The sequence below is a fragment of the Aquarana catesbeiana genome, linkage group LG02, assembly GCF_042186555.1.
Source record: "Aquarana catesbeiana isolate 2022-GZ linkage group LG02, ASM4218655v1, whole genome shotgun sequence".
In the NCBI taxonomy this organism is placed as follows: domain Eukaryota; kingdom Metazoa; phylum Chordata; class Amphibia; order Anura; family Ranidae; genus Aquarana; species Aquarana catesbeiana.
The window spans coordinates 39362461-39380763 of NC_133325.1; the positions used below are offsets into that span (position 1 = coordinate 39362461).

General features: G+C 46.7%; 1 protein-coding gene across 1 annotated transcript; it reads left to right on the top strand.

The window, feature by feature from the left end:
- Positions 1-17143: 17143 nt before the first annotated feature.
- Positions 17144-18076, top strand: LOC141126521 (odorant receptor 131-2-like). Its single transcript, XM_073612458.1, has one exon. It carries the CDS (start codon positions 17144-17146, stop codon positions 18074-18076), a length of 933 nt encoding a protein of 310 aa, XP_073468559.1.
- Positions 18077-18303: the final 227 nt, after the last annotated feature.

Below are 18303 nucleotides of genomic sequence, written 5' to 3' on the forward strand. Positions count from 1 at the left end.
CACGCATGGGTCAGGGCACACTCTGGACCTCATCTTCAAACAAAACATGGACATCATCATACTCGACAACGCACCGCTTCCATGGACGGACCACCACGCTATCAATTTCAAAATCACCACCAACTCCTCCCTCCAAAAACCAAAACACCCAATAACAACACACTGGACAAGATCTCAGAAGAAACTACACTCGGAACTCTTCAAAAACACACTATCAAACAAAATAGCAATGCTAAATGTAAACCACTCAACAGAACAAACACTCGACTCCTTAAACAAGACAATACTACAAACAGCAGACTCAGCCGCTCCAAACGTAAAGCACTCATCTGTAAAAAAAATTCTGGATGGTTTAATGACACTCTCACTCTACTAAAACAAGAACGTAGAAGAGCTGAAAGTAAGATATATGATGTAGTAGCGCTCAGGTCCGTGGATAAAGAAGTAAGTAACTAAAAAATTATTTGGTATATTGATATATATCTGTATCTACATACACGATTATTAATATAATAATCAGTAAAAAAGGATAAAAATAAATAAAAAACATAGATAAAAATCAACAATAGGCAGTAGTCCCATAAAAACAGTCCAGAAAAAAAGTCTATGAAGTATAAATCATCCGTAATGTAGATGTGGGAGCCAGGGGGATCTGTGCAATCAAAATACCAAGGGCAGCTTCCTGTTGAGTGAAGTCAACTCTCCATATACATATAAAAAAATTCAAAAGAGAAAGCGCCTCTTAAGTACCAGTGATTTATTAAAACGTTAACAAGCAAATATGAGCACTTACATTAAGGCTGAGGTGTAACAGCTTCCATAGAGAACTAAACCCGGTATCGTCAAAGACTCCAGTGGTGTGGGTTTGGATGGATGCCGGGCGGATGGCCGCGGACCTCCGCTCGGAAGCGCTGGCTGTGTTTGCGGTGAAGTGGAGCAATCACTTCCGCGTTCCAACAGGTCACGAGGGCGATGATGTCACTCGGGCAGTTCACGTTCACAGGGGTCCACTACGCGTTTCTGAGCATGCGCGAAGCTCGTAACGGGCATGCGCGCTCCTTTATCAAGTTGACACATCATCCCAACAAAACTCCTAAAAGAATGCTCTGACATCTTGGCGCCCACCATAACACACCACATAAATCAGTTGTTCAAAGAAGGGATTGTTCCAACCACCCTCAAGCAAGGCATAGTCAATTCCCTCCTAAAGAAACCCAACCTCGACCCCAAAGACCCTAACCATTGCAGACCGGTAACAAGCCTGAACACCATCTCCAAGATTATGGAGAAAGCAGTAGTACAACAGCTACAACTTCATCTGGACACTCACAAACTCCTGGACCGACTTCAATCAGGCTTCCGCCCAGGCCATGGCACAGAAACAGCACTCCTCAAAATATGGGACGACGCCCTCGAAGCAGCAGATGACGGAGTATCATATCTACTAGTACTGTTGGACCTCAGCGCAGCATTCGACACAGTGGACCACAATACTCTACTCACCTGCCTCACAGAAGTAGCAGGAGTCACATATGCAGATTTACCATGGTTCGCATCCTTCTTAGGAAATCGTTCACAGACAGCGAAACTAGGAGCCTTCACCTCTGAACCTTGCGCAATTTCTTATGGAGTCCCTCAAAGATCACCCTTGTCACCCATGCTCTTCAACATTTACATCCACCCACTCCTCAAAATCATCAGGAAATCGAACCTATGCTTCCACTCATACGCGGATGACACTCAACTCTACTTTCGCATCACTGGACAAAAAGACCAATATCAAGGACTAGAAAAATGCCTCTCATCAATTGATGACTGGATGACCGCAAGTTCCCTAAAACTCAATAGATCCAAAACAGAGCTTCTTCTTCTCCACGCAAACCAAAATACAAAAACCAAGCTCCCATGGATACCACCCACCATCCTTGGACAGACCATCTGCCCGAGCACCAAAGCTAAAAGTCTCGGAGTCATCTTCGACTCAGCGATGTCAATGAATGCACAAATAGGATCAGTAGTCAACGGATCTCACCATCTCCTCTGCCTGCTACGTAGGCTCATCCCCTTCATTCCAGAAAAGGAGAAAGCAGTAGTAGTTGGAACCATCATCAACTCCTGTCTCGACTACGCAAACTCCCTCTACATAGGTCTACCTAAATACCAGATTCAACACCTTCAAGTCGTCCAAAACACGGCAGCAAGACAGGTTACAGGAAAAAAACCCTAGGAATCCATCTCCCCATCACTGAGGACCCTACATTGGCTAACCGTGAAGGATTGGATCACTTTCAAGACCCCCTGCCTCACCCACAAATGCACACAAGGAAATGCTCCTCGATATCTCTGCGAGAAAATAAAACACTACACACCCAATCGCAGCCTCCGCTCAACCAACCAAAACCTCCTCCGCATCCCCAAGTTCCGCTACAAATCAAAAGAACGACGATTCGCAGTCCATGGACCTCGGCTATGGAACGCTCTACCCACTAACATCAGCTTGGAAGAAAACCATCGGGCCTTCAGAATAAAACTCAAGACCCACCTCTTCTAAATATGCTGGACAACACAGGACGAATCAGAGCCTTGAGGCGATTCAGTTTGCATTTATAGAGATATTCAAGTCTTCATTCATTCATTCATTCAGTATATAATGTATGGCCCTCTGGATAACTCTACTGGCAGCCAGGAAGGATGCAAGACAGGGCACACCTCTGGAACTTGTTCAGCAGCCCTGCACCCTTACAGCTGCTGATGTAAGTACCAGATCTGTTACCTCCAACTCCTCCAACTCCTCCTTCTCAATGCCCGCTTCCTCTGAGTCATTCTCTGATCCACCAGTCCTTTTCAAACGTTGCGGTTATTCTACGGCTCAGGCTGAAAGATGCCACCCACTGCTGCAGCTGGTATATGGAAATAGTTGTGCTAATAAAAAGTGCATAAACTTTAAATCAAAAAGCAAACACACTATAATGCATTGTGAGTGTATAAATCATATAATAAAAAAGTGACACATGACAAATCTCTGTAAAGTGAAAAAAGGTAACTTGTGAAATAATGTCTCTAAAAATGTGGTAAGTATGTCAGATTCTGTGGTGATACGGATCTGGAGAAAGGGAAAGAGTTTTCAGAATTTTCAAACGCCACCAAGAGAAAGTGATGAATCCCTCTGTGAAGTGAGGGCCAGAAGGAATAAACACTCTTACCGGAAGATATGGACCTCCTATTATCGCAAGGTCGTATTCACCAGCAGATATAGCCCTCTGCAGGGTCTGAGATGGGTCCTGGACCAAGATGTATAAATGAGCCCCAGCATCCTCCTCAATCGCTGGCCACAATCCGCCCACTTTCTTCAAAATTTCAATCTCCCAAAATGAGCACGGAGAAAGTAAAGAAAATAAAAGCTCCAATAGTGCGTTATCGTTTTTATCAAACACTGCTCATTTATTGTAAAAAAAATGTCCATAGTATATACAAAAACAGCAGAAAAGCACTTGCCGGCAATAAAATTACAAACACCCGGACTTCCGGGGTCACATGAGGCGTGGTGACGTCAGCGTGTAGCTCTGCCCGATATGTTTAATCATACGTGACGTCTTCCTGGGGCACGGGCGACGCACTGAGCCATGACCTTATATACACGGAACGGGCAACCAAGCCTCGTTTTCATGTGGCGCCCATATTAGAAAGAAGGGTGGATCCAAACCTCACTTGGGGAGGAAACCAAACCTCTCTCCCACATGGCGGTCATATCATAAAAAAGGAAGAGAACATTCAAATCTCATTCTCTATTGGTCGCCATCTAGCGGATACAAAGAGAACAGAAAATGAACTCTGTTCGCCCATGATAGCCATATCAGGACAAATAAAAAGGAAACATTCAAGCACCACTTATACTTAATAACCAACTTCTAAGTTACATATATAAGTAGTATATACAAAGAAAAGGCGTATCTCAATGTGACTTCCGGACTTGCCTACCACATTAATTGATCGTGGGAAAAGGAAATTTTATAAAGACTAAAATGCATGGATCGTATCAAATAAAAGGTAACGATCACTAGTCTCCTATTTTCATTCTGATCATGTGATGTTAGGACAACAAGGAGAGGCAGAGGTTCCCTTGGAACTGTAAGGGGGCCAGCAACAAATGTGTCCACAGGCAAAGGTGGATGTGGTGGTCTGTCCTCAGGCAGGGCATAATTTCCTCTGTTTAGTGAGTTTGCCCATGTTATCCAGCCACAGCATGCAGAGGAGGTGGTGGACTGGCTTACTATACCCTCCTCATCCTCCTCATCCTCTGTCAGGCAAGCAGAGACAAGTGTGCAGTCCCCTGCAGTTGCGGATAAGAGTGGATAAACCTGATAAACCTGCCTCCTTGTCCACATCTATTCCTGCCATAGCCCCAACATCAGCCATTGAGGAGTCAGCTGAGTTATTTGACCACAGCGTCCGCCATTTGCTCCTTGATGATGCCCAGCTATTACTGGATTCAGATGTTGGTTCTGAGGTCAAGGATGACAGGAACATGAGCCTAGAGATAGGGAGGAACACTGGTAGACAAATTGGCATTCATGTTCCCCAAGCCGCAGCGTATTGCCAAGTTGTCTCCAGTGGTAATGATGTAGATGGAGGAGATGGAGATGAAGATAATGATGAGGTCACTGATGCAACTTGGGTGCCAGATAGAGCAGAGGAGGGAACTGAAGGTGAGGCGGCACAACCCCAAGGAGACCGACATCAAGAAAGAGAGAGCAGCCACCCTATTCCATCACATTCTGCAGCTGTTATCTCCCGGCCCACTCCCCAAAGCTCAGCTGTCTGGGCCCTTTTCAGCACATCTGCAGCAGATCACACTGTTGCTATCTGCAAACTGTGTCTCATGCACATCAAAAGTGGCAAAAACACCAACCATTTGGGTACCACATGCTTAACAAGGCATTGAAAGTCCAACCACTCAGCCTGTTGGCAAGAGCACCTAAAAGCCACACAAAAGCCTAAATGAGGAGGGTGCAGATCAGCTGGGAATGAAGATGGCCAAAAAGTTAGAGGGTTTTTAAACTAGGCGATGGGGGGGGAGGGTCCAGAGGTAGAGATAGTCAGCGCGGAACATTTTCCAGAGGGTAGTATTGGGGACATTAGTGGTAGGTTGACCAAAGCACATAAACCCAAGGTAAGTATAGTAGCAAGTCCTAGTTGCAATCTCGGAACACCCAATAAGAGGATAATATGCGAACGGTCTAAACTACGTGGCATGTTTACCAATGCTAGGAGCCTGGCGGACAAGATGGGTGAACTAGAGATACTGTTTTACGAGGAGGATTTGGATTTTGTGGGAATTTCAGAGACCTGGTTCAACAGCTCTCATGATTGGCTGGCAAACATTCAAGGGTATACCCTTTATCGGAAGGATAGACAGGGTAAAAAAGGGGGAGGGGTATGCCTATATATCAAGAATAATGTACAAGTGAATGTGAGAGATGACATCACTAAGGGAACTAGGGAGGAGGTGGAATCCTTATGGGTAGAGCTCCAAAGGGATCAAGCTAAGGGGAAAATAATACTGGGAGTATGCTATAGGCCCCCTAACCTGAGGGAGGGAGGGGAGACAGATCTCCTATCACAATTTGGATTAGCAGCAAGGATGGGAAGTGTTATCATAATGGGGGATTTTAACTATCCAGACATAGACTGGGCGGAGGGAACCGTGCATTCATCTAAGGCTCACCAGTTCCTAAATGTCCTGCAGGACAATTTCATGGGTTAGATGGTAGACGCACCAGCTAGAAATAAAGCGTTACTGGATCTACTAATTACCAACAATACAGACCTGATCACGGATGTGGAAATACGGGGCAATTTAGGTAACAGCGATCACAGGTCAATTGGCTTCAGTATAAATCACACATATAGGAAACATAAGGGGAGTACAAAGACACTGAATTTCAAAAGAGCCAACTTTCCTAAACTACGAGTCTTGCTAGAAGGCATAAATTGGGATAAAATCTTAGGAACAAAGAACACGGAAAAGAGATGGGTTTGCTTTAAGAGCATATTAAATAAGGGAATTAGCCAATGCATCCCATTGGGTAATAAATTTAAAAGAGCGAACAAAAGTTCTGGATGGCTTAGCTCCAATGTAAAAATGCATATAAAAGCAAAGGAGAAGGCCTTCAAAAAATACAAGGTTGAGAGATCATCATCAGCATTCAGACTTTATAAAGAATGCAACAAGAAATGTAAGAGTGCAATAAGGATGGCTAAGATAGAACATAAAAGACACATAGCGGAGGAGAGCAAAAAAAAATCCCCAAAAATTCTTTAAGTATGTAAACAGTAAAAAAGGGAGGACAGACCATATTGGCCCCATAAAGAATGAGGAAGGACATCTGGTTACAAAGGATGGGGAGATGGCAAAGGTACTGAATTTATTCTTCTCCTCAGTCTTCATGAGGGAATCAGGGGGCTTCAGTAGCCAAAACTGCAATGTTTATCCTCATGAAACATCACAGCAAGCACCTCCATGGTTAACAGAGGACAGAATTACAATTAGACTTGGGAAACTTAACATTAATAAATCACAGTGACCAGGTGGCTTGCACCTGAGGGTACTTAGGGAACTCAGTCAAGTAATTGCCAGACCATTGTTCCTAATTTTTACTGACAGTCTACTGACTGGAATGGTACCAGCTGATTGGAGAAAAGCCAATGTAGCACCAATATTTAAAAAGGGCCCAAAATACATCCCTGGGAATTACAGACCAATTAGCCTAACATCAATAGTAGGGATGAGCTTCGAGTTCGAGTCGAACTCATGTTCGACTGGAAAATGGGCTGTTCGCAAGTTCGCCGAACAGCGAACAATTTGGGGTGTTCGCGGCAAATTCGAATGCCGCGGAACACCCTTTAAAAGTCTATGGGAGAAATCAAAAGTGTTAATTTTAAAGGCTTATATGCATGGTATTGTCATAAAAAGTGTTTAGGGACCTGGGTCCTGCCCCAGGGGACATGTATCAATGCAAAAAAAAGTTTTAAAAATGGATGTTTTTTCGGGAGCCGTGATTTTAATAATGCTTAAAGTGAAACAATAAAAGTGTAATATCCCTTTAAATTTCGTACCTGGGGGGTGTCTATAGTATGCCTGTAAAGGGGCGCATGTTTCCCGTGTTTAGAACAGTCTGACAGCAAAATGACATTTCAAAGGAAAAAAAGTCATTTAAAACTACTTGCGGCTATTAATGCATTGCTGGTCCGACAATACACATAGAAGTTCATTGAAAAAAAGCATGGGAATTCCCCACAGGGGAACCTCGAACCAAAAAAAAAAAAAAAAAAATGACGTGGGGGGTCCCCCTAAATTCCATACCAGGCCCTTCAGGTCTGGTATGGATATTAAGGGGAACCCCGGCCAAAATGTAAAAAAAAAAATTACGTGGGGATCCCCCTAAATTCCATACCAGGCCCTTCAGGTCTGGTATGGATATTAAGCGGAACCCTGTGCCAAAATTTAAAAAAAAAATGGTGTGGGGTCCCCCCAAAAATCCATACCAGACCCTTATCTGAGCACACAACCTGGCAGGCCTCAGAAAAAGAGGGGGGATGAGAGAGCGCTCTCCCCCTCCTGAACCGTACCAGGCCACATGCCCTCAACATTGGGAGGGTGCTTTGGGGTAGCCCCCAAAACACCTTGTCCCCATGTTGATGAGGACAAGGGCCTCATCCCCACAATCCTGGCCGGTAGTTGTGGGGGTCTGCGGGCGGGGGGCTTATTGGGATCTGGAAGCCCCCTTTAACAAGGGGACCCCCAGATCTCGGCCCTCCCCCCTGTCCGAAATGGTAAGGGGGTACAAAAGTACCCCTACCATTTCACTAAAAAACTGTCAAAAATGTTAAAAATGACAAGAGACAGTTTTTGACAATTCCTTTATTTAAATGCTTCTTCTTTCTTCTATCTTCCTTCATCTTCTTCTTCTGGTTCTTTTGGTAAAAAAAAAAAAAAATGGGGCGATCTCCCCTTCCTTACGCTGCTTAGATTTTATTTCAATTGTGATCACTTTTATCCATTTTTTTATGGTATTTTTAGAAATAAAAATCCCTGGTTTACCTGCACTATGCAGAAGCTTTTTATTTTTTATTTGCATATTATCCCGATGCAAGAAACTGCCTTCCAGTAGCCCTACTTCCATCACGGGGTCTGGATCAAATCTGTCCCCAGGTTCTCCTTGGAACACATCCTTGAGGTTTATTGGCTGATATCCAGTTGGCGGCCCTTCCTGATGTTTCTTCACCCCACCAGAGAAGTCGAGAAGTGAGACAGAGGTTCCACCGTTCCGGATATCGTTTTCAGCCTAGGTTTGGCTCCATGCACCATTGACTCCATGTCATACGACATTGGAGTCCACGTCATCTGGTAAGAGTACCCATCTTATCTTACTTCCTGATGTTTTCATTCTGATGCCCCATATCGAGATGTTGGTTTACAGCTACGGAAGTTCTGTACCCTGTTGTTGACTCACAGTCACAGATCCACACTGTGCACCATTGACTTTAATTTCCAGTCTCACATCATTTTTTGGTCCATACCAGTTCCTGAACAAACACTTTATACTGTGTTTGTTCATTTCACTTCACTTATGGTTTTTGCACATATGCTTTACTGTTCAGTACAGCATCTCTTACTTAATTGTTTCACTACACCCTAACTTCCCAATATTTCTTAGCGCTGCATTTTTTCCCAGTTACCAGTTATTGTTTGTCACAATGTATGCAGCTGCTGGCTCACATATATTTTATTTTTGCTATTAGAGCGCAGTGTTTTCATATTCTCAGTGGTCCAGTAGACCTGCTTCCTGAAACCTCCCAGGGTTCAATCCGCAGCAATCAGCCGTAGGGTCCACTACCTTGCGGTGCACTCCTGATCCCAACGGTGTGCATCTGTCACCTGGATACAGGTGACCTGACACCTGGTATGGAATTTAGGGGGACCCCCACGTCATTTTTTTTTAAATTTTGGCCGGGGTTCCCCTAAATATCCATACCAGACCTGAAGGGCCTGGTATGGAATTTAGGGGGACCCCCCACGTCATTTTTTTTTTAAATTTTGGTTCGGGGTTCCCCTGTGGGGAATTCCCATGCCGTTTTTATAAATGAACTTCTATGTGTATTGTCGGATCGGCAATTCATTAATAGCCGCGAGTAGTTTTAAATGACTTTTTTTCCTTTGAAATGTCATTTTGCTGTCAGACTGTTCTAAACACGGGAAACATGCGCCCCTTTACAGGCATACTATAAACACCCCCCAGGTACGAAATTTAAAGGAATATTACACTTTTATTGTTTCATTTTAAGCATGATTAAAATCACTGCTCCCGAAAAAACTACTGTTTTTAAAACTTTTTTTTGCATTGATCCATGTCCCCTGGGGCAGGACCCAGGTCCCCAAACACTTTTTATGCCAATAACTTGCATATAAGCCTTTAAAATTAGCACTTTTGATTATTCATGTTCGTGTCCCATAGACTTTAACCTTGTTCGCGTGTTCGAACAAATTTTTTGCCTGTTCACATGTTCTGGTGCGAACCGAACAGGGGGGTGTTCGGCTCATCCCTAATCAATAGTATGTAAACTCTTGGAGGAGATGATAAAGGACTATATACAAGATTTTAGTAATGAGAACGGTATCATTAGCAGTAATCAACATGAATTCATTAAGATTCATTCTTGCCAAACCAATCTATTAACCTTCTATGAGGAGGTGAGTTGCCATCTAGATAAAGGAAGGCCCGTAGATGTGGTGTGTCTGGACTTTGCAAAAGAATTTGACACAGTTCTCCATAAATATTTACTGTACAAAATAAAGTCCGTTGGCATGGAACATAGGGTGAGTACATGGATTGAAAACTGGCGAGTTCAGAGGGTGGTGATAAATGGGGAGTACTCGGAATGGTCAGGGGTGGGTAGTGGGGTCCCCCAGGGTTCTGTGCTGGGACCAATCCTATTTAATTTGTTCATAAACGATCTGGAGGATGGGGTAAACAGTTCAATCTCTGTATTTACGGATGATACTAAGCTAAGCAGGGCAATAACTTCTCCGCAGGATGTGAAAATCTTGCAAAAAGATCTGAACAAATTAATGGGGTGGGCAACTACATGGCAAATGAGGTTCAATGTAGAAAAATGTAAAATAATGCATTTGGGTGGCAAAAATATGATTGCAATCTATACACTGGGGGGGAACCTCTGGGGGAATCTAGGATGGAAAAGGACCTGGGTGTCCTAATAAATGATAGGCTCAGCAATGGCATGCAATGCCAAGCTGCTGCTAATAAAGCAAACAGAATATTGGCATGCATTAAAAAGGGGATCAACTCCAGAGATAAAACGATAATTCTCCCACTCTACAAGACTCTGGTCCGGCCGCACCTGGAGTATGCTGTCCAGTTCTGGGCCCCAGTCCTCAGGAAGGATGTACTGGAAATGGAGTGAATACAAAGAAGGGCAACAAAGCTAATAAAGGGTCTGGAGGATATTAGTTATGAGGAAAGGTTGGGAGCACTGAACTTATTCTCTCTGGAGAAGAGACGCTTGAGAGAGGATATGATTTCAATATACAAATACCGGACTGGTGACCCCACAATAGAAATAAAACTTTTTCGCAGAAGAGAGTTTAACAAGACTCGCGGCCACTCATTAAAATTAGAAGAAAAGAGGTTTAACCTTAAACTACGTAGAGGGTTCTTTACTGTAAGAGCGGTAAGGATGTGGAATTCCCTTCCACAGGCGGTGGTCTCAGCGGGGAGCATTGATAGCTTCAAGAAACAATTAGATAAGCACCTGAATGACCGCAACATACAGGGATATATAATGTAATACTGACACATAATCACACACATAGGTTGGACTTGATGGACTTGTGTCTTTTTTCAACCTCACCTACTATGTAACTATGTAACTATAGGCCCCCGGGCTATACAGTACACTGGGCCCTGTCTACACAATCACGCACGAGAATAAAAATACAAATTATCAATAAGGCTATATTTATTAAGAATATATAAATAATTGTGTCTGCGCTGGGTAGTAAATAAATAAAAAAGTGAAAAAAAGTATGTGCTAAATGAAGAATATCAATACTACAAAACCTATATGTGTCAATAATCATAAAAAATCGAATATATATACTAAGCAATAATATGTGCAATCCGTCTGTGAAAATATGATCAAAGTGCAACATGCAAAAAAGTTAAAAAACATATATAAAATGTAAAGTCCAAGTGCTGGTTGTATAACAATAAGGTGTCCACATCTAAATTAAAAACCAATTCCTAGGTAGCAAACGTAAAGTGCAGACATATAGTGTCCAGTGGCGGAACTACCGCCATAGCGACCCACGCATGCGCTATGGGGCCCCCAGCCGTGTAGGGCCCGGCAGAGGCGGCTCTCTAATTCGGCAATTAGGCTAGTTGAAGCGCCGCCTCTGCTAAAAAATGTCACCATGGGCACAGCGCGACCAGGGCCGGATTTCCCACAAGGCCACCGAGACCAGGCCCCCACACTAACATAGCAGCATGCAGCGCACCCGGGCACCAGAGAGGTGGGGAGGCTGAAGCACTAGAGTGCTCCTCTCCCTCCTCCTCCTCTCTGTGTCCAGACTGAGGCGGCTCCCTCCGCAGGTCACCGCCGCCGCTGCTGTTTTTTTTGAGGCTCAAGACTGTCCCCCCTCCCTCCTCCTGTCAGAGAAGGAGAGCAGCCGCCGGAGATCGGAGCGGCTGGTCTCTGTGCGGGGGGGGGGCGCGTTTTCTCCTGTGTCTCTCACTCCCGCCCAAGCCTGTCTCCATCTGTTCACTTATGGAGGGGGGGTTGTCCTGGGGGGTCTGTACTAATGGAGGGGAGGTTGTCCTGGGGGGGTCTGTACTAATGAAGGGGGGGTTGTCCTGGGGCTCTGTACTAGTGAAGGGGGGGTTTGTCCTGGGATGTCTGCACTAATGGAGGGGGGGTTGTCCTGGGGGTCTGAACTAGTGAAGGGGGGGTTTGTCCTGGGGGGTTTGTACTAATGAAGGGGGGGTTGTCCTGGGGGTCTGTACTAGTGAAGGGGGGGTTTGTCCTGGGGGGTTTGCACTAATGAAGGGGGGGTTGTCCGGGGGGGTTTGTACTAATGAAGGGGGGGTTTGTCCTGGGGGTCTGTACTAATGGAGGGGGGGTTTGTTCTGGGGGGGTCTGTACTAATGAAGGGAGGGGTGGTTTGTCCTGGGGGGGTCTGTGCTAATGGAGGGGGTGGGGGTTGACCTGGGGGGGTTTGTACTAATGGAGAGGGGGTTGTCCTGGGGGGGGTTGTACTAATGGAGGGGGAGTTGTCCGAGGGGGGTTTGTACTAATGGAGGGGGGTTGACCTGGGGGGGTTTGTACTAATGGAGGGGGGGTTGTCCTGGGGGGTATGTACTAATTGAGGGGGGTTGTCCTGGGGGGGTTTGTACTAATGGAGGGGGGTTGACCTGGGGGGGTTTGTACTAATGGAGGGGGGTTGACCTGGGGGGGTTTGTACTAATAGAGGGGCGTTTGTCCTGGGGGGTCTGTACTAATGGAGGGGGGTTTGTCCTGGGGGGGTCTGTACTAATGAAGGGAGGGGGGTTTGTCCTGGGGGGATCTGTACTAATGAAGGGAGGGGGGTTTGTCCTGATGGGGGTCTGTACTAATGGATGGGGGTTTGTCCTGGGGGGGGTCTGTACTAATGGAGGGGGTGGTTTGTCCTGGGGGGGTCTACACCCAGGAAAGTACACACAGGGATCCAGAGGGAGAGGGCAGTGCTGAGTGGAAAACCATTAGAGAGAGAACCCCGCTGCCCTGCGCCACCAGAGGGAAAGCCACACAGCCTGGCGCCATCCCTGGCGGAGAAAGGAATGGAGTCATTGCAGGAATACAGATCTGGGTGCTACCCAGCGGAGTCGCCACGGGCAATTCAGAGTGAGCTGACTCCTGATCAGGGGAACCATTGCTGTATCGCTGGGTCAGGTGAGAGGGCCGATCGGCCATTATTTACTAATGTCCATACGAACTGCAGTCTCTGACCGTCTCCTGTATCATGTCTGCAATCTCTGACCATCTCCTGTACTATGATTGCAGTCTCTGACCATCTCTTGTATCATGTCTGCAGTGTTTGACCGTATTATGTCTGGGGGCTCTTTCTGGTGGTGTGTGGGGGGGCGGCATTGAAGGGCCCGGCCTTGGGGCGGCAAAGGGAGTAAATCCGGGCCTGAGCGCAACCAGCAGCGGGTTGCCTGTGAGCTCCAAGCACGACCAAGCAGTGGAGAGAGGGGTCGGAGCACAGCCGTCTTGGGGAGGAGGCGGGGCCAGCGCTGTGTTGTCTTCAGGAGGAGAGGGGGGAGGAGATTCCAGCAGACTGAGCAGTGAGCACAATTCCCTCTGCTCGGGAGACACAGATCGCGCCCCCCCCCTCAGCCGTCACCCCCCCTGGACAGCTCAGCGGTGCGGCGGTTTCCGCACACCCCGGAGGAGGCATCCGGCTGACGAGGAGAGGAAGAGGAAGGCACCGCGGAGGAGGCCTCACGAGTGCTGTATGGAGCCGATCCGATGGAAGGGAAGGTAGGAGAGGAGAAGTGTCTGGGCTGCCCCTCTCTGGGGCTGTCAATCAGTGGGGGGGGGGTATCAGGGGCTCCAGCTGCAGGGAGAGGCAAAGTTACCACCATGCCACAACGTTTTCTGCAGACAGCGACCAACAACATTTTTTTTTTTATGAGAGAGAGCCACCCCCCCCATCCATGTTCCTGCAGCATCCCTCAGCCACAGCCAGAGACTGGTCTTTATATGCACCCCTGCCCCCACCCCCCCACTACATTCTTCCTGATCATGTGTCAATATCAGTAAGGACAGCTCAGTCCTGTGCCAGTGTCCCAGTGTATCCACCTGTGATTGGCAGCCCCTGACCCCTCCCTCCACCCTGCCCTTACCCCTGCCTATGCAGGGCTCCACTGAGGGGGGAGTTGGGAGGTCCCAGTCCAGGGCTGATCCTCTGCCATGGTGGGCCGGGTGCTCCGCATCCTGAGCTGGCACTGCCTGCTGATTGGCTTCTCCACTGTTACCTCCCTCACCGACACCAGCACTGAGATAGAGAACACTGACACCAGCACCGAGATAGAGAGCACTGACACCAGCACCGAGATAGAGAGCACTGACACCAGCACCGAGACAGAGAGCACTGACACCAGCACCAGGATAGAAAGCACTGACACCAGCACCGAGATAGAGAGCACTGACACCAGCACCAGGATAGAGAGCACTGACACCAGCACCAGGATAGAGAGCACTGACACCAGCACCGAGATAGAGAGCACTGACACCAGCACCGAGATAGAGAGCACTGACACCAGCACCAGGATAGAGAGCACTGACACCAGCACTGAGATAGAGAGCACTGACACCAGCACCGAGATAGAGAGCACTGACACCAGCACCGAGATAGAGAGCACTGACACCAGCACCAGGATAGAGAGCACTGACACCAGCACCAGGATAGAGAGCACTGACACCAGCACCAGGATAGAGAGCACTGACACCAGCACTGAGATAGAGAGCATTGACACCAGCACTGAGATAGAGAGCACTGACACCAGCACTGAGATAGAGAGCACTGACACCAGCACTGAGACAGAGAGCACTGACACCAGCACTGAGATAGAGAGCACTGACACCAGCACTGAGATAGAGAGGACTAACACCAGCACCGAGATAGAGAGCACTGACACCAGCACTGAGATAGAGAGCACTGACACCAGCACCAAGATAGAGAGCACTGACACCAGCACCAGGATAGAGAGCACTGACACCAGCACTGAGATAAGGGAACACTGACACCAGCACTGAGATAAGGGAGCACTGACAGCAGCACTTTAAAGCTCTTATTATATGTGAGTGTGGTAATCTGTTTTTCAATGGCATTAGTTCATTTTTTTTTTGAGGGGGGGTGGGCCCATACAACATTTTGCTATGGGGCCCTGTGATTTCTACTTACGCCCCTGATAGTGTCCATAAAAACTGGTATCCATCATGCTCATCCTTAATGGTGTACAAAATAAAGCATGCTTCATTGCTCTCCTGTGACCCCCAATCGTGTATGCGCTCACCTCTGAGCATGTGACACAGTATCTAAACAGTGTCTAAACACGCATTGGAGCCACTCCTGGGCTCATACAGGGTGTGCTGATGCTGATCTCCAATTCGTTCAGATAACATCAATGGTTTCACATTATTATTTATTATTATTATTATTATTATTATTATTATACAGGATTTATATAGCGCCGACAGTTTACGCAGCGCTTTACAACATTAGGGCAGACAGTACAAGTACAATACAATTCAATTCAATACAGGAGGAATCAGAGGGCCCTGCTCGTTAGAGCTTACAATCTAGGAGGGAGGGTCAAGTTATACAAAGGGTAATAGCTGTGGGGGATGAGCTAATTTCACATATAAGAAAGAAGAAACTCCAGATTGTTTTTTCGAGTTCCTTTGTGTCTGCAACTCTCTGGAGCTGCCGCACAAGTTCAGTTGATAGATGGAAGCACACACACCCTGGAAAGCTGTCTCCATGCGTTCATCTCTAGAGGCTATATTTATTGGTACTTCCAACAAAATCAGCATTTAAACATTAACACTATGTTTGGACAATATAACATGAGCCTGAAAAGCAATAAATTGAAAAACAAGAAATTACAGATTGAAATGGGACAGTTGCTGCGTTTGAAGGGCACAGTGGTTGCGTTTAATGGGCACAGTGGCTGCGTTTGAGGGGCACAGTGGCTGTGTTTAATTGGCACAGTGACTGCGTTTGACGGGCACAGTGGCTGCGTTTAATTGGCACAGTGGCTGCGTTTGACGGGCACAGTGGCTGCGTTTAATTGGCACAGTGGCTGCGTTTGACGGGCACAGTGGCTGCGTTTGACGGGCGCAGTGGCTGCGTTTGAATGGCATTGTGGCTGCGTTTGAATGGCATAGTGGCTGTATTTGAATGGCACAGCGGCTGCGTTTGAATGGCATAGCGGCTGTTTTTGAATGGCACAGTGGCAGCATTTTAATGGCACAGAGGCCATTATTAATAATTTTGAATAAAAATGATGCTTCTACATTTCTTTGGTAAAAATAACCCAAATCAGTGTTTATTTGGTGTTGGCAGTGATGGGGGACAGACAGATGTTTTATGGGGACACAGACATGTGTATGGGGACAGGGGTGCTTGGTGTACTGTTTGTGGGGTGATCTGTAACAGCTCTCTGTGTAAAATCATTCTCGCACAGAGAGCTGTCACAGATCTGCAGTCCCCCCCCCCCTGCACTGAGCTTGGCGGGGAGAACTGTCACAGAGACATGCGTTTCTGTTTACATTGTGACGGCTGTGATTGGACACAGCCGTCACGTGATCGGGAGGGCCGATCACAGCGCCCATATCCCGATCTCTGCTCAGCTGGATTCTGTGATCATAATGATCACAGGACCAATCCGCAGCGCGCCTTGTAGCCGTGCTGCGAGCACTCGCTCTGAGGAACGTTCCTGAACGTCCAGTGTAGTATAGACTCCCCAGGAGAAACCCCTCCCCCTACATTAGTATAGACCCCCCACGAGAAACCCCTCCCCCTACATTAGTATAGACCCCCCTGGACAAACTCCCCCCTACATTAGTATAGACCCTCCCAGGACAAACCACCTCCCCTACATTACTATAGACCCCCCAGGAGAAACCCCTCCCCCTACATTACTATAGACCCCCCCAGGACCGCCCGGGTGGAGCGTGTCAGGCTTGGGCAGCAGGCGGGATCGAGACACAGGAGGTCGAAGGAGGAGAACTGGAACACGTTGAGCTTGGGCACGGGCACGGGCCGCCCCCCCCCCCCCAGTGACGTCACCGCGTGGCAGAGACAGCCGCTCCGATCTCATTTTGCTTTCCTCCTCTGACATAGGAGGGAGGGGTGACGGGCAGGTCAAGGCGGCGACTAGCAGAGAGAGCCGCCTACGAACAAGGAAGAGGAGGAGGAGGAGGGAAGGGAGCACTCTGGCGCTTCAGCGCCCCCACCTCTGTGGTGCCTGGGTGCACTGCACCCCGTGCACCCCGTCCAGGATCGTCCCTGCCTTTGGTCATGACAAACATCTTGGATCTTCAGAAAAATACAACCCAGGTAGATGGTCTAAGCAATCATGAGATAATGAGGTTGATCTTACTTAGCATAACACTTACAAGTTTCATTGTCTTCTCCTATTTCCTGGCAGTTATGCTAAGTGTCTGCTTCACCAACACTGTTGCCCGCCAAGAAGTCCGCTACATCTTGTTTACGCACATGCTTGTTATTGACTCAGTCTATCTCCTCTTTAGCCTGTTCTTGTTCTTAGCTTCCTATTATCCCACCAAGTACCCTGCACCTTTCTGCTATATATTTGTCGTTGTGAGCTCCACTTCTCTGAAGATCACTTCCTACAACCTGGCCATCATGTCTTTGGAGTGCTATATCACCATATGTTTTCCGTTAAGACACAGAGAGATCTGCACTTTACAAAGAATGGGTATCGCTATTGCAATTATTTGGGCCCTTGAACTGTTACCTAATGTTGCAGATTTTTTTGTTTTGACTTTGACAGCCGAGAAAACATTTTTTTCTAGGATTGTAATTTGCAGTCGCTCTTCATTCATTGTCGCATCGGTCCAAGATACCATAAGACTTGCCAGCCACGCCTCAACGTTTTATTTGGTGGGGCTCATAATCATCCTCACATACATCAAGATCATGTTGGTGGCTTTCAGGGTTGACTCAAGAAAGTCGTCTGCCTCTAAAGCTGGAAGAACGATCGTGCTCCACGCGATTCAGCTCCTGCTGTGTATGATGGCTTACAGCTACAGCATCGTTGAAATCATTTTTAAAAACTATATTAATTTACTCCCCGTCATCAACTTTAGTTTTTTCATGTGCTTGCCGAGGTTCCTTAGCCCTTTCATTTATGGGATTAGGGATGAGCTCTTTCGCAAGCAGATTAAAAAATTTACTGTGTGCGATTTTAAAAAACATAGTCTAAAATAAAATGTAAAGACATGGAATGTGGAATTATAATGTTGGAAATATAATGTTTTAGCACAAAAGAAAAGGTATTTATTCTATTAAATGTAAAACCAAAACAGCCAATCACAGTTGGAAAGTCCGTTTAGCCCCTAAAGACCCACTAAAAGGGGCAGAGCAGGTGGAAAGGAAGAGGTTAAGGTATGGAAATAAATGTTGGAGTAACTTTGTGACGCTCAAATGAACTGAAG